Here is a 14,014-nt window from a genome sequence, read left to right as displayed (position 1 = left end):
ATTAAAAAAATTACTATATTATGTTAATATACGTAATTAAATTTTCTCATGATAATATTCAAAAAAAATTCCAACAATCAAATTACTATATGGTGTATATTATAGTATTCAAAAAAATATTACTATATTATAATGTACGTAATTAAATTCCTCTCATGATAATATTCAAAAAAAATTTCAACAATCAAATTACTATATGATGTATATTATAGTATTCAAAAAAATTACTATATTATGTTAATGTACGTAATTAAATTCCTCTCATGGTAATGTTCAAAAATAAATAAAAATTCCAACAATCAAATTACTATATGATCTATACACTTAAAAAAAAAAAAAAACTAATCTATACATGCCTGCTTTAGAAATGTCTTATAATCCATGAAGTACTAAAGTTCTGGATATTTTACTTCAGTAATTCTGAAATAAAGCACTAAAAAACTATAATTCTAGATAATTTACTTCATTAGTGATGTAAATTAAAATAAGTAAAAAAATTTACAATAACAATATATAATATACTATCAATGTCGTCTATAAAAAGATTTTCAATAATGTGTAATTCAAAACAATTACATTGATAAACTATTATGTTTTATTTTTATACAAAGATGATAAAATTGTTATATATTTACATAGAAAATATATCATCCGTATAAATAATTTATATAACTGAGTTGCTGGACAACGAGATAATTAGCCCAATTAATACAAATCATAAACATTGATATATAAAATGTCTAAAGTTTCAGCATCAGATGCATATATATACACATTGGCTATTAATTGGGCAATTATTTGTTCAAATTCAAGCAATGATAACATCAGAAAACATAATCGATCAATTGCACTGTATAATATTCGACATTATAATTTACATAATTGTATATCGTTCTAAATATTCTTAACATATTATAGCAAATTCATTCCGTGCAACGCACGGGCGAAAATACTAGTTCTAATAATATTTTATAAGATTTACAAATTTTTTGTTATTTTGTTCATATATATATTTGGTAAATCCACTGGGTCCACCGGGAATTGTACCCAGGTTCCCCCAAAAATTTTCCTCACAAAAAAAACTCACTTGCCAATTGAGCTACTTCATTGGGTTACTTTTAATATACTCGTAATTCTAATAATATTTTATAAGATCTACAAATTTTAATTTGTAATTTTATTCATATTTGATTAACTGTATAATTGTTTTCAAAAAAAAAAAAACCACTGTATAATTGTGATTACGAATTATGTATTTAATAAATTTATAATGTGTGCTAGTTTATGATTGATATATTTATAATGTAGGTTAATTGATATGAAATATGTTAAATGATTAATTAGTGTTGTATGTTGAAAATTACTTTTGATCGTATTTCAGATTATGCAATCTTACAATAATTTTATAATATAAGATTACGACATAAATGAGTAATATCTCGTAATTTGTCATAAGTAATGTATTATGATTTCATAATATGATAAAAAAAAATAGACATAATTTCAACAATAATAATCACCTTGTTTATGTCTACATACATACTTCAACATATTTTATTTATATATTTGCCCCCACACAATCACACTTACCACCTACGTAATAGGGGTGGCAATGAGTCAAAGATGACTACATCCATCACTCGTCACCTAACACATCCCTATTATATCTCTACCCACCATTGTCGCCTTTGACCTCACAATTTATTTTGTGGATCAAGGCCGGTCAATCATGCATATTGTAAATCATGGTCCAAATTATGTAAATAAATATAACATATATTATGTAATTTCAATTAAAATATTACATACTTTCAATTAACATATTACGTGCATTCCATTATAATTGAATATAATGTTGTTCCATTAAAAATAAAGGTCATGTCTAATAGTTTAATATCACGTATCTCTTTGACTTTATAGGTTATAACCAACGGAACCCTTAGTGCCTTTTGGGTGCTTAAATGACTTAATTGGCTAGCAAGAATAAATTGATGAGCCATTAATAAATTCCAAATTAAATTAAATGCAAAAATTAATATGCTTGTAATGAGAGTTGGACATTATGAACATTAGGCTATCAAGGTATGTGTATTTATAGATAGATTTCCCACAAAATTTGATATTGAAAAAAAGATGTCAACATGTATAGAATAGCTCAATGATTGTATTGGTTAATGTAAAGTAATGATTTAAGAAAACCATGTTTAACTGTAAAATTAGATATCATTATATCTTTGCATGAGAAATAGATAATGCTATAATATATTATAATAAACAAATTCCAAATAATAATAACAATAATTACTTTTTTATGAAACAAAAATCAACCATCAATGGAAAACAAAGATTTTCCCAACAAGTAATTTAGGTACACCATATTTTTGCATAAGAAATTATGATTCCTATTGCCTATTGTATAATATGATTAAAAAACTACAAATACTAATTATTTGTGAAAAAAAAAAAAAACTGAACCACCAAGGGAGATACAAAGACTTCCCCGCACAAGCAATGTTGACTTTGGAGTATCCATCAAAACAACGTCGACTCAAATATGTTTTTTTTTTTTTGGTCATTTTGTTTAACAAATGTTCTTGCTTTTAATGTATAGATAGATTTTCTAACAAGTTTATGATTTATATCAAATTATGAGATTTATAATGTAGGTTAATTCATGATGTATAATGTGCCTTGTATGGTAATAAGTTTTTAAATTTATTAATTGGTATGAAGTGTGTTAAATAATTACTTAGTGTTATATGTTGACAATTTTACTTTTGATTGTATTTTGGATGAGACAATCTTAAAATGATTTTAGAATATGAGAAAATTTAAATGGTTAATACATTGTCAGTTCCATTAGAAATATGGACCCTATCTAATAGTTTAATTTGGTTTAGTTTCGAGATGCCATCTAAACATAATAGAGTCGAACTCCAAAGACAAAGATAATAATAGAGAGACAATAACAGGAACATAGGGAGAGAGCTATATTGTTAACATTTAAATTTCGCTATAATTATAGAAAATTTATATTTACAAAAATAAGAATAGTAATCCCAAAAGATCTCTAAATGATGAAGATAGAAGTCTTTTAAGATCTATAAAATCTCTATAACTGAGGTAATTGAGTCTAAATCCATTTGAACTTAAGCTATTGTATTCTAAGAAAAAAATGTAATATTTTTTTTGTCCAAATATAATGTATACAAATTCAACAAGGAAAATAATACAATTCAAAAGTTAATTTAAAAATGTCATTTTTCATACATATTTAAACACAAAATTATTCACCAACATTTTGATGCCCATTCCTTTTACTTTTTTTTTTTCAATTACAATTAAGACCAATCTATAAATTATAAAAAAATTAATTATCAAGTATAAAAAATAATAGATTATATCGGACAATTTTTTTAAAAAAAAATTAGGCCCCAAAAATTGGGAACCTTGTGCCGTTGTCTTGACAAGACATGGCCAATATCGACCTTGGGTTAATATATCATATTTTATCATGAGTATTGTATATTAATTTATAATGTACTTTATATTCATACCACTTTATTTATTTAATGACTATTCGAAATTTATCATCAACAATTCTAACTATTGTTTGAATTGCTATAAATTTGCCCACATTAAGGATTTGTATGGAAATATGTAAAATGCTTTTTAGAAAATGATTAAAAAAATGAATAATTTTTTCGAGGACATTTTTATTTTTTGGTGTTTAGTTGAAAGTTAAAAAATAATATTTTTCTATTGGTAGAAAGTTCAAAAATTATATTTTTCTATTTGGCTCTTCATTTGTAAGAAAACATGAACGTAAATATATTATGAAGTTATTCATATTAAAATTAAAATTTATAAGTGTTATATATATATATATATATATATATATATATATATATATATATATTAATAACAAGTATAATAAAAATATGTAAATAAATAATTGTTAACTTGTACGGAGTAACTTATTATAATACAAACAAGTATATAAATTGATAAATATAGAATTTATGATTTCAATTTTTTTTTTTAGGATGGGGGATGTGTCATACTAAGAACTTTATTGTTTGGTTAAATTTGGTTTGCCTCATGTTTAATTAGGCATTGATAAATGTAATAAAAATGAATTAAATAAATTGAATAAAATATTTATATTATTATTGTTTTTTTTTGGTGAACTGAGCGAAAATTTGTATTGTTTGGTCTAACCTAGCTCAATATATATTTTAGAATCTGTAATTTAAATTTAAAAAATTGGAGAAACAATTTAAATGTTTTGGAACATGGGCGGGGTTGGGTCAAATTTTGTATTGTTTGACACTTTGACCCAACATGATCAGACCTGTATTTTAATTGGATTAACACTAAACACGATATTTTAAAATAAGTACGTAGAGAACATGTGTATTATGTTATAAATTTATTTGTTTTTATTTATATATAATTCTGTATGTTATGACTTTCAATTCAATTTTATAATGTGTATGTGTATTATGTTAAGTGTTTATGTGTGCTCAATTATATAATTATGTATATTATAAACATGAAATTTGTACCTTATGAAGTCAAATTTTGTATATTGAATCAGACCCTGGTATTGTTATATTCCTATTTAAATTAAATGGATTCACATTCAGTTGTTATGCCTTGGACCCATGTCCACCTTACAATGTGGACCTGTGTCCAATACGACGCCGTTTCACAATTTTTTTTAAATAAAGTAAAAAATTAACGGTGTTAACGGCTCCTCATCGCAACAGAACACAAACTCTACATTTACAGACCCTATACTACATATTCACAATTTAAAAACTCCACATTCACACATTATATGACTGAATTTTTTGCATTTTTAGTCCCACGACTATTGTGATACTTGCAGAATTGGTCCACGACTTTCAAACTTTACAATTTTGGTCCACGACTATTGTTTTTGTTGCAAAAATATTCCTTTTCCAGTCAACATCTCGCCGAAAAATAAATCCAACAGATTTTCCGGCAATTTTTCGCCGGGAAAAAAATCCGGCATATTTTTCGTCAATTTTTTGCTGGAAAAAAATTCCTCTTTCAAGTAGTATTAAAATGAACATTCACATTGTTGAAAAAATTAATCTTTCAAGCAGGAAAGCATCAATTATGCCGGAAAAACATATACTCTTATTTGGGTAAACTAATTAAAGTTAAAACTAATTCATTTCTAATTAAGTTAATATAATTATAAGAACTTTGAAGTCAAAATCAATTGAAAAAATAGAAATGCAAAATGGCAGTAAACACTACTGGCAGTGAGCTATTTGAAATTTGGAGCATTATGGCAGTGAGCTATTTGGACTTTGGAGCAAATTAAGCTATTTGAAATGTATATGTGATTGACTATTTTAACTAAAAAAAATTAAAACTAATTAAAGTTAAAACTTTAATTATTTGTACTTTTTAGCCAATTAAGTACAAATTCAAAATTATTAGTACAAATTCATGATAAACAAAAATAATATTATTAAGATTAAATTTAAACTAAAAAGTACCCAAAAATTTTGAATTTGTACATAATTGTACTAAGTAAAAAGAAAAAGAATTAATTTTAACTTTAATTTTTTTTAATCGAGTTTTAACTTAATTAATTTACCAAAATAAGAATATATGTTTTTCCAGCATAATCGATATTTTCGCACTAGAAAGATGAATTTTGTTCAACAATGTAAATGTCTATTTTGATATTACTTGAAAGGAGATTTTTTTTTCTAGCAAAAAATTGACGAAAAATATATCGAATTCTTTTTCCGGTGAAAACTTGCCGGAAAATCCGCCGGATTTATTTTCCGGCGAGATGTTGACTAGAAAAGAACCATTTTTGCAACAAAAACAATAGTCGTGGACCAAAATTACAAAGTTTGAAAATCGTTGACCAATTCTGCAAGTACCACAATAGTCGTGGGACTAAAAATGCAAAAAATTCTTATAGGGCTATATGTTTAGTAACTATAATACCATTGTTATGCATTCACACATTCAAAACTCTATATTCACAAGTCCTATACTCCATATTCATAACTTGAGAACTCCACATTCACACATTACAGGGCTACAAGTTGCTAGAACTCTGTTAACTCTACTATAGATTCACACATTCATAACTCTACATTCACAAATTCTATACTCCATATTCACAATTTGAAACCTCCACATTCACACATTTCAAGGCTGCTAGAACTCTGTTAACTTTACTACAGATTCACACATTTATAACTCTACATTCACAAATTCTATACTCCATAATCACAATTTGAAACCTCCACATTCACACATTTCAGGACTGCTTGAACTCTGTTAACTTTACTATAGATTCACATATTCATAACTCTACATTCACAAATTCTATACTATATATTCACAATTTAAAACCTCCACATTCACACATTTCAGGGCTATATGTTTAGTAATTAAAAAAACAAAAAGAAATAGTGAAACGGCCTCGTATTGGACCCATGTCCACCTTACAAGGTGGACCTGGGTCCACGGCATAATTTGCCATTCACATTGGGTTGGGTTGCAAGTTGCATCAAAGCCTGTAAGGCCCAAACCCAAAAAAACGAAACGAACCCGAGCTTGGTTCGAAACTCCAAATCGACAGCAATTAACAATACCGATTCAGTGATCCCTTGCCCGTCTTCCCACCGGCGCCAAACCCACTCGATTCTTGAAATCTTGAATACACATACACGGGAACTCTCCAGGCTTTCCTACACTCGTTATTGTCATCGATTCTCAGAAGAAGCTAGAAATATCAATAGTATGGTTTGGGGTCTCTTTCCTATCGACCCAATCCCAGGTTTCAATTTTCTGAAATTTGTTTAATTAGTTTACCGGCATGTTTTCTTTCCCGTGTCTGTGTTTTGATCATGCATACATCTTGCTTCCGAAATGGGCTGACTGCTAATTGCATTACTTGCGCCGTTGCGCGATTAGCAATGATTCGAATAGTGAACTGATATAGTCTTGGCTTTTTTTGCGTGACAGGTGAAGATAAATACTATTTCTTCAATAAAGGAACATATAAAGTTGGTCGAAAAGGTACTCGGGAGACAAAGCAGCCAAATTTCAGCTTCACTAATTCACTAATAGTGTGCTTAATGTTTTGTCTATCATATTGCTTGTTGTGCAGGATGTGATGTGATTGTGAAAAAAGATAAAGGAGTTTCAAGGGTCCATGCAGAAATTGTGATTGAAGAGATGATATATTTGGAACATCCTCAGAAGAGTTCGGATGTTGCCTCTAAAGTACGGATAAGAGACTGTTCAAAGTATGGAACCTTCATCAACAAGAACCTCACTTCAAAGGAGAAGGTTCATGAGTGTCCAAATAAAGAAGCAATGCTGAAGGATGGGGACCTAGTTTCATTTGGTACTGGGACTGCAACATACAGGTAACTGAAGTGCATGATAACACTAATGGAATCTCATCAGCTAATTTTTGTATATATATCATTGAGGGTGCTTCTTTGTGAAATATAGATTATTGTGATAACACGAGATACTTGGCAGGTTTTCTTTTGTTCCCCTTGTATTTTTCATCTGCTCTTCGGACAATTCCATAGCAAGTCGACTTCTTGTAAAGAACATATCATCAATAGGTGAGTGGTTGTTAACTTAATAAGTGAGGGTAAGTGGTTTATTTAATCTATGAGGTTATCTGAGAAGGTTTATGTATAAACACACAAACACATTTTTACAGTATTACTTTTATTAATCATAGGAGTCTTGCATGCCTTTGCTTTGGTTATTGATCTGGATTGCATCATTTCCCCAAAAAATAACTCATGCAATCAGTATCATGTACCCTATATTTATCTTCTTTTTTTTTTTTTTTTTTTTTTCTTGAGCTGGTATCTTGATAGTTATCCAAACTGGCAATGACAAACCTACTGTTTCCCTCAGCTATTTTTTGTAGCATTTCTACTTATTGAAATGTCATGTTATTAACCTTGCCTATATGATACAGGGGCTGGTGTAACCAGGAAATGGAGTTCATTTTGCTCACATGTACTTGTTGAAGACAACATTCCATTGAAGGAAGGATTAGTTGATGCTATTGTTGCCAGGAAACCCTTTGTCCAGTTCAGCTGGGTTGAGGTATATTCAATCTAATTGCCTGAGTTATTCATATATTCTAAAGAAAAACATGAAATAGCTGTAACAGAAATGCAAATGCAAGATGGATATGTTGTTTGAAGTAAGGTGCAAATTGAATTGCTTGAAGACCAATTAAGAGTGAATAGATTTAAGATATCTTAGATATGTTCAATGTAGGCTTCAATCTTTCTTGTAATAGGAGATAGGTGACAGGAGGGTAAACCGAAAAACTTACACAGCACTTAGGTACTCCTTGTCAAAAAGGCATGTAAGTTCTAGGGTTTATTCCTGGTTTAATGTTAAAGAGTGTTCAGTGGAAAAATAGTATTCATATGGCTGATCCCAACTAGATTGGAATTAACGCTTAGTTTAGTTGACTTGTGTTGACGAGGAGGTTAATTATGTATAGTTTATAGTTATTGATATGGATGAATAAAATGTATTGTCATCCTTTAAATACCTAATGCATTAGATTTCTTTAATACTTAAAATAATACTTTGGATCCCTCTCTTTTCTTATAAGGAATCAATGTAATCTTCTGTAAATGGAGAAGATGGGATCCCATTTCTGTCCACTGACAAGCATATTAAACCTGTTTGGCATTTCCATAGAAGTTAGCTGTAGAATTTCAACCATTACTGCTAGTTGCACTCATTAGTATTTGAACGGCTCCAGAAGATGAATTTTTAAATACATTATGGACATTCTGGTCTAACTAATGACATGCATCTATTTATTTGTTTGTCTTACTCCCTTTGTCCAGGAAAAATTGTCTTCTTTAACCAGACACATAGATTTAAGAGAGTATATTTAATGCGTTGATTAAATCATATATTTCCAATTTTGCCCATAAATGTATAAGCAATAAATATTTTATTTTATTTTATTATGTGATTTATGTCAATTTTTTATTTAAAGGGTATTTTGGGTAATGAAATTATAAATGCTGTCGAATTTATTGAATGAGACAATTTTTGTTGGACATCCTAATATACTAAGGACAATTTTTAACAGATGAGGGAGTATTAATTTACTTGCACTAGACACCTCTATTGCTAATTGGTAGGCTATGAATTTCAGCTAATTGCAGGAAAAAATATATGCACCGAAATTCCAAGCTGTGATTCGTAAGTATTTGAACTTATAGTCCCTTGCAGAAGTACCAAAATTTTTATCTCTGGTATTAAGGCTAATTTGCCAATGTCACACAGTCATGCTCCAACCTTAAAGCTTGAAGGAATCTCAGTCAAAGTTGCAGTCCCAGAAGCTCGAGGAATTTGTTTGAAAACATATACTTTTATACTGGATTTAGTTGACAAGGTAATTTTTTCATTCATTTATATAAATATCTCTTGACTATATTTCAGTATTCACATTTCTTCTATATCCATTGGATCAGTGTAATTATAGGTCATTTCTAACCGTTAGTTTGTTTGCATAAGAGTGTGTGCTATATGGCTACAAACATTTTTAGCTATTATTGCTTTCTTGAAAACTCATAATGAATAATTCATTTTCAGTATGACCTGTTCTATTCTGTGGGTACTGGTACTAGTATATTATGATTATTATCATATGCTGAATGTTGCGCAGCATGATTTGATCTGAAAGTGTTAGCTGCTTTGTTACTGATGATTCTTCGTATGCTTTTCTCATTACAGTATAAACTGAAAGACGGATTGCCGTCATTATTGGAAGTGAGTGGTGCAAAAGTTTCTTCTGTGGAAGATTTCTGTCCCAATAGCCAGGTACATGCTTCCTTTTCTCTGCCCACTCATTCCTCTATTATGTCTTCTAGGATTTTAACTATTGTGGGTTGCCCTTTTGCTTGCATTTCAATAAGAACAAAAAATGAGAAGTAAGGCTATCTTTATGACTGTTTAAGCAAACTGCAATACAAAGAAGAGGAACTGCTTGTAAGTACGTCTCTTTAGGTAGAATGAGACATCTGTAGGAAGGAGAAATTATGTGTTGAAGTCTTCAATAGAAATAGTTCAAGGTGGAGTAAATCAGCTGGAGAAGAGAGAACAAAAAAGTAGGGGAGAAATGAATCTGAAATTAGAAATCCGGGATTTCTGGTGTGTGGTTTAATTGAGTTTTGCATGCAGAGTAAGCTGTGGTATTAATTAATCCATTATATCCTTCTCATGGTTATTTGTTACTTACTGAAAGAAATTACGAAATGATGGACCTGTTAATCCATTGTTGTTTTACATAACATACTTATTTTTCCTTTCACCACGTAGGGCACAGAGGAGGAAGAAAATGAGAAAATGGTATATGTAATCCCAGCAGGATCAACAAGCTCCCAGTGCTTTCATGGCCCTTCTTTGTCTAGGGTAAATGAGATGGATTTAGTTGCTGCTGCTGTATCTGGACATCTAGATCCTTCTTTGGTTGTATCTCCACCAGGTGAGGGTAAAATGAGTTTGCTTGCTTTGGCTAGCTTTACAGCCCCAGCATTTCTAATGCTTAGTTCCACAACATTATTGAATTTTAGTAATTTTGTCCCTTGCTTCCCTGTTTCTTTAACTGGTTAACTGGAAGTATAAAGGTTCTTGTAGATTAAATCATTTTGAATGGGCAATGTTGCCTGATGGACTTGATAAAATTATTTAATTACTGAGCCAAAGTCTAGATATTTATCTTATTCCTAGCAATGCAATTCAATAATCCAATTTCTAGAATACTTATGTTATCTTTGCATTTAGATGTCGGGTTTGTCTATGCTTTATTATAATGTTTGCAGGCTATGTTATATCTGCAAAATTGTGGGTAATTCAGAAGCAATGATAAATGTTGTTGCATTTAGGTTGTCAGAGATTGTTTATTGAGGCATTTAAATTGTTTCCATCGTTTGAAAATACAATTTGATATGCTAATGCTAGTGTATTGGACATTAGAGCTTATAATTTCAATTTTCTCCCTCCCATCCTGGAATAACCTCTTGGCATCCATCCACTTCACAACTTTTTCTTTGATTGGTGAATTCTTTTGACAAGTGAATCTTGCTTCCAAGAAAGAAGTAAAAAACTTTTTATTTCTTGTTATTGACGTATTTACCCAAATACTTGTCTTTTCACAGTGCTTGTCACATCTTCATGCTCCACGGACGAGACTGTGGTGGCAGATTCAGATGCAGAAACAGAAAGTGGTGCCGAGTCAGGTCATGATACTGCTCCTGTGTGTTTATTAGAATCTGCAGATCAAGATGACAAGGAAAAAACAGTCATTGATGTCGTTGAATCTACTGAAAATAAGAAGAAAAGTGAAAGTTCTATGCTATTTGTTAAGTCAATGGAAGATGATCATATGAGGGATATAAATTTCGCCACTTCAAAATCAACCAAGCATGTTGATGACAAAGAAATTCCAGACAAAAATTCTTCTCTTATTAAGCCGGAAGGGGGTTGCAGCATGATGGTTGGAGTCAAAACTGATATTGAAATGTCAAAAAGAAGTGAAATTGACTTAAAAAGTGGGAATTCAGATATTATATTCAGCCAAGAGTTGATTATAAGAGAACGTAACCTACCTACTTTGGTGAATTCCTCAACAAATGGAGTTGCAAATTTTAAACGCTTCAGAAAGGTAAATTTTATTTTATTATAATAGGCACATCCTATGAGAATTCATCTTAAATAGTTTACTGATGCTGCTAATACTACTTCATTGTAGCTTTAAACCAATATTCAAGTCCATTTTTTTTTTTTAACTTGCAAAAATGATTATTAAGACTTTCTATCAATTATATAAAGGGTGTAGGCACTAGGCAATATGAATAATGTAAAGGCAGAGGTTGTTTAAGTTGGGATGGTACAACTTAAAAGTTAAAATAATACTCAAGTCCAGCTTATTTTTATTGTCCACTTTACAAAAATGATAACTGAGACTTTCTGTCAATTATATGAACTATGAAGAGTGTAGGCAATCTGATTAATGTAAAGGCTGAGGTTGTTTATGTTGGGATGGTACAATCTTATTACTCTAGAGTTATATGGAGCCAAATCACCTGTCATGCATTCATACATGCTACTGGACTTGAGGTTGTTTAAGTTGGAATGGTACAATCATATCCTAGAGTTATATGGAGCCAAATCACCTGTCATGCGCTCATACATGCTACTGGACTTGACAACCTAGTTGTTTTTGTTGTATGGAGACCAGTTGCTCCTTTCCTTCAGAAAATTCATCTATTAATACAAATCCCAAAGAGGTGCCAAAAAGCACCCTAGGCTGGCAATCTTTATATATTAGACCAGGGACCTTTATGTTGAGGTTTACCATTGCACTGAATTCTTCATAGTTGCATTTCTCAGATTTTTTTGGTGATTTCCGTTCTGACCTATTTGGAATTTTTTTTGTCTCCTGTGGTACTAACACTATCACTACTTAATGCTTATTATGTAATTTTGCAGAGAACAGCTCCGTCTGGGAATAGCTTTAACAGCCTCATTCCATTTTCAAATGACCCATACAAGTATGTAAACCTTGTCATTTGATGATTAGCATATGTTGCATAATGGTGAATACTACTGATTTTCTTGACTGCAGAGAATCTGACTATGACAATGAGGAAGTAGTTGAATCTATAAAAGAAGAGAGAAGGAGAAAACAAATGGAAGCTAGGGCAGAAGACTTATTTAATGATGAGAAGGTGCATATGTTACTTGTATTATCATCTTAAATTAGATTCTCATGTATGTTTATCTAAATAATTTTTCTTTTCTCATCCTTTAAATGATGTAGAAGAAGAAACGTGGTGTCATGGGTTCTCTTCTTGGAGTTTTTGCACGTGGTTAACAAAGGTAATTTTTTCTTTTGAGCTTGTTTTTGAATTTCTTGGAATATTTTCCATTGCCACCTATTGTCACTTTTTATTGTGTTGTATATCTCTATTCATGTCGACTCAGCACAACTCTTACACATTCATTTAGATTTTCTTCTTAGACCACTTTCTTTGTGGTTAGTTCTGCAACACATTTCCTGCTCACTTGTAAATCTCACTACCCTGTCTGTGCAAGTAGAATGTCATTTTTATGCTTTTGCTCTGCCGATAATCTCATTCACCGGATAAGGTTCTTCCCTTGTGACCTGCTCTTGATGATCAATTCTCGGTGTAGGTCCTCGTAACATGCTCTTGATGATTAATTTTTGACGTGCCAAGGCCAGTTAGATTCATAATATGCTGATGACGTTAGTGGAGTTCAAAGTCACTGAGATGCATGTATGGAGTTCTTCAGGTTGGTTGTATATAGCTAGCCACATTCCCCTTCTTCCACCCTTCTCTCATCACAGCTTATGGGATCTTAACCAGTCAATTCTAATGGGTGATCAGGCTGTTATTGCATACATGTGAATCTCTCAAACTTGACCCAAAATAATTTATCGATCTTGAGAATTATCAAGTATTATGGGCGGGTTTGGTACTTGTAATGATAATGTGTTTTGATGAAAGTATTTTGCATGTTTGGTAGTAGGGTAGAATTAGAATGATTATCAATATTGATGTTTGGTTATGTATGACCCTATAATGGGAATAAGTTTTCTAAAAATACAAAAATAAAAAATTAAAGCAATTGATCATAATATAATGACATTCAAAGCACCAATATAAACAAAAAAAAAAAATCAAAACAAAAATTTAAAATCACTAATTGAAGCTAAAAAAAATAAAATCAAATTACCAATAAAGTGGAATGATATCTTATTTTAATTAGGGAATGGAGTTTTGAATTGAATGAGTAATCAAATCTTATAGTTGTGTTTTAAAAAGTTGTCAATTAAATACTAATTATGATTTTGATTTTTATTTCTATGTGTAAACTCATGAACCAAACATACTCTATTTGTCTTCATATGAGATCGCTT

General features: G+C 30.4%; 1 protein-coding gene across 1 annotated transcript; it reads left to right on the top strand.

The window, feature by feature from the left end:
• Positions 1 to 6,650: 6,650 nt before the first annotated feature.
• LOC116011817 (nijmegen breakage syndrome 1 protein) lies at positions 6,651 to 13,627 on the top strand. The gene is made up of 14 exons (XM_031251232.1): positions 6,651 to 6,841; positions 7,030 to 7,083; positions 7,175 to 7,436; positions 7,555 to 7,643; positions 8,012 to 8,142; positions 9,224 to 9,270; positions 9,355 to 9,463; positions 9,805 to 9,891; positions 10,390 to 10,555; positions 11,229 to 11,734; positions 12,562 to 12,623; positions 12,698 to 12,800; positions 12,893 to 12,951; positions 13,267 to 13,627. Exons 1-13 carry the CDS (start codon positions 6,805 to 6,807, stop codon positions 12,944 to 12,946), a joined length of 1,707 nt encoding a protein of 568 aa, XP_031107092.1. The 5' UTR covers positions 6,651 to 6,804; the 3' UTR covers positions 12,947 to 12,951; positions 13,267 to 13,627.
• The last annotated feature ends 387 nt before the right edge of the window (positions 13,628 to 14,014 follow it).

Source organism: Ipomoea triloba, chromosome 3 (genome assembly GCF_003576645.1).
Source record: "Ipomoea triloba cultivar NCNSP0323 chromosome 3, ASM357664v1".
Classification (NCBI taxonomy): domain Eukaryota; kingdom Viridiplantae; phylum Streptophyta; class Magnoliopsida; order Solanales; family Convolvulaceae; genus Ipomoea; species Ipomoea triloba.
This window is presented reverse-complemented; position numbering and strand designations above follow the sequence as displayed.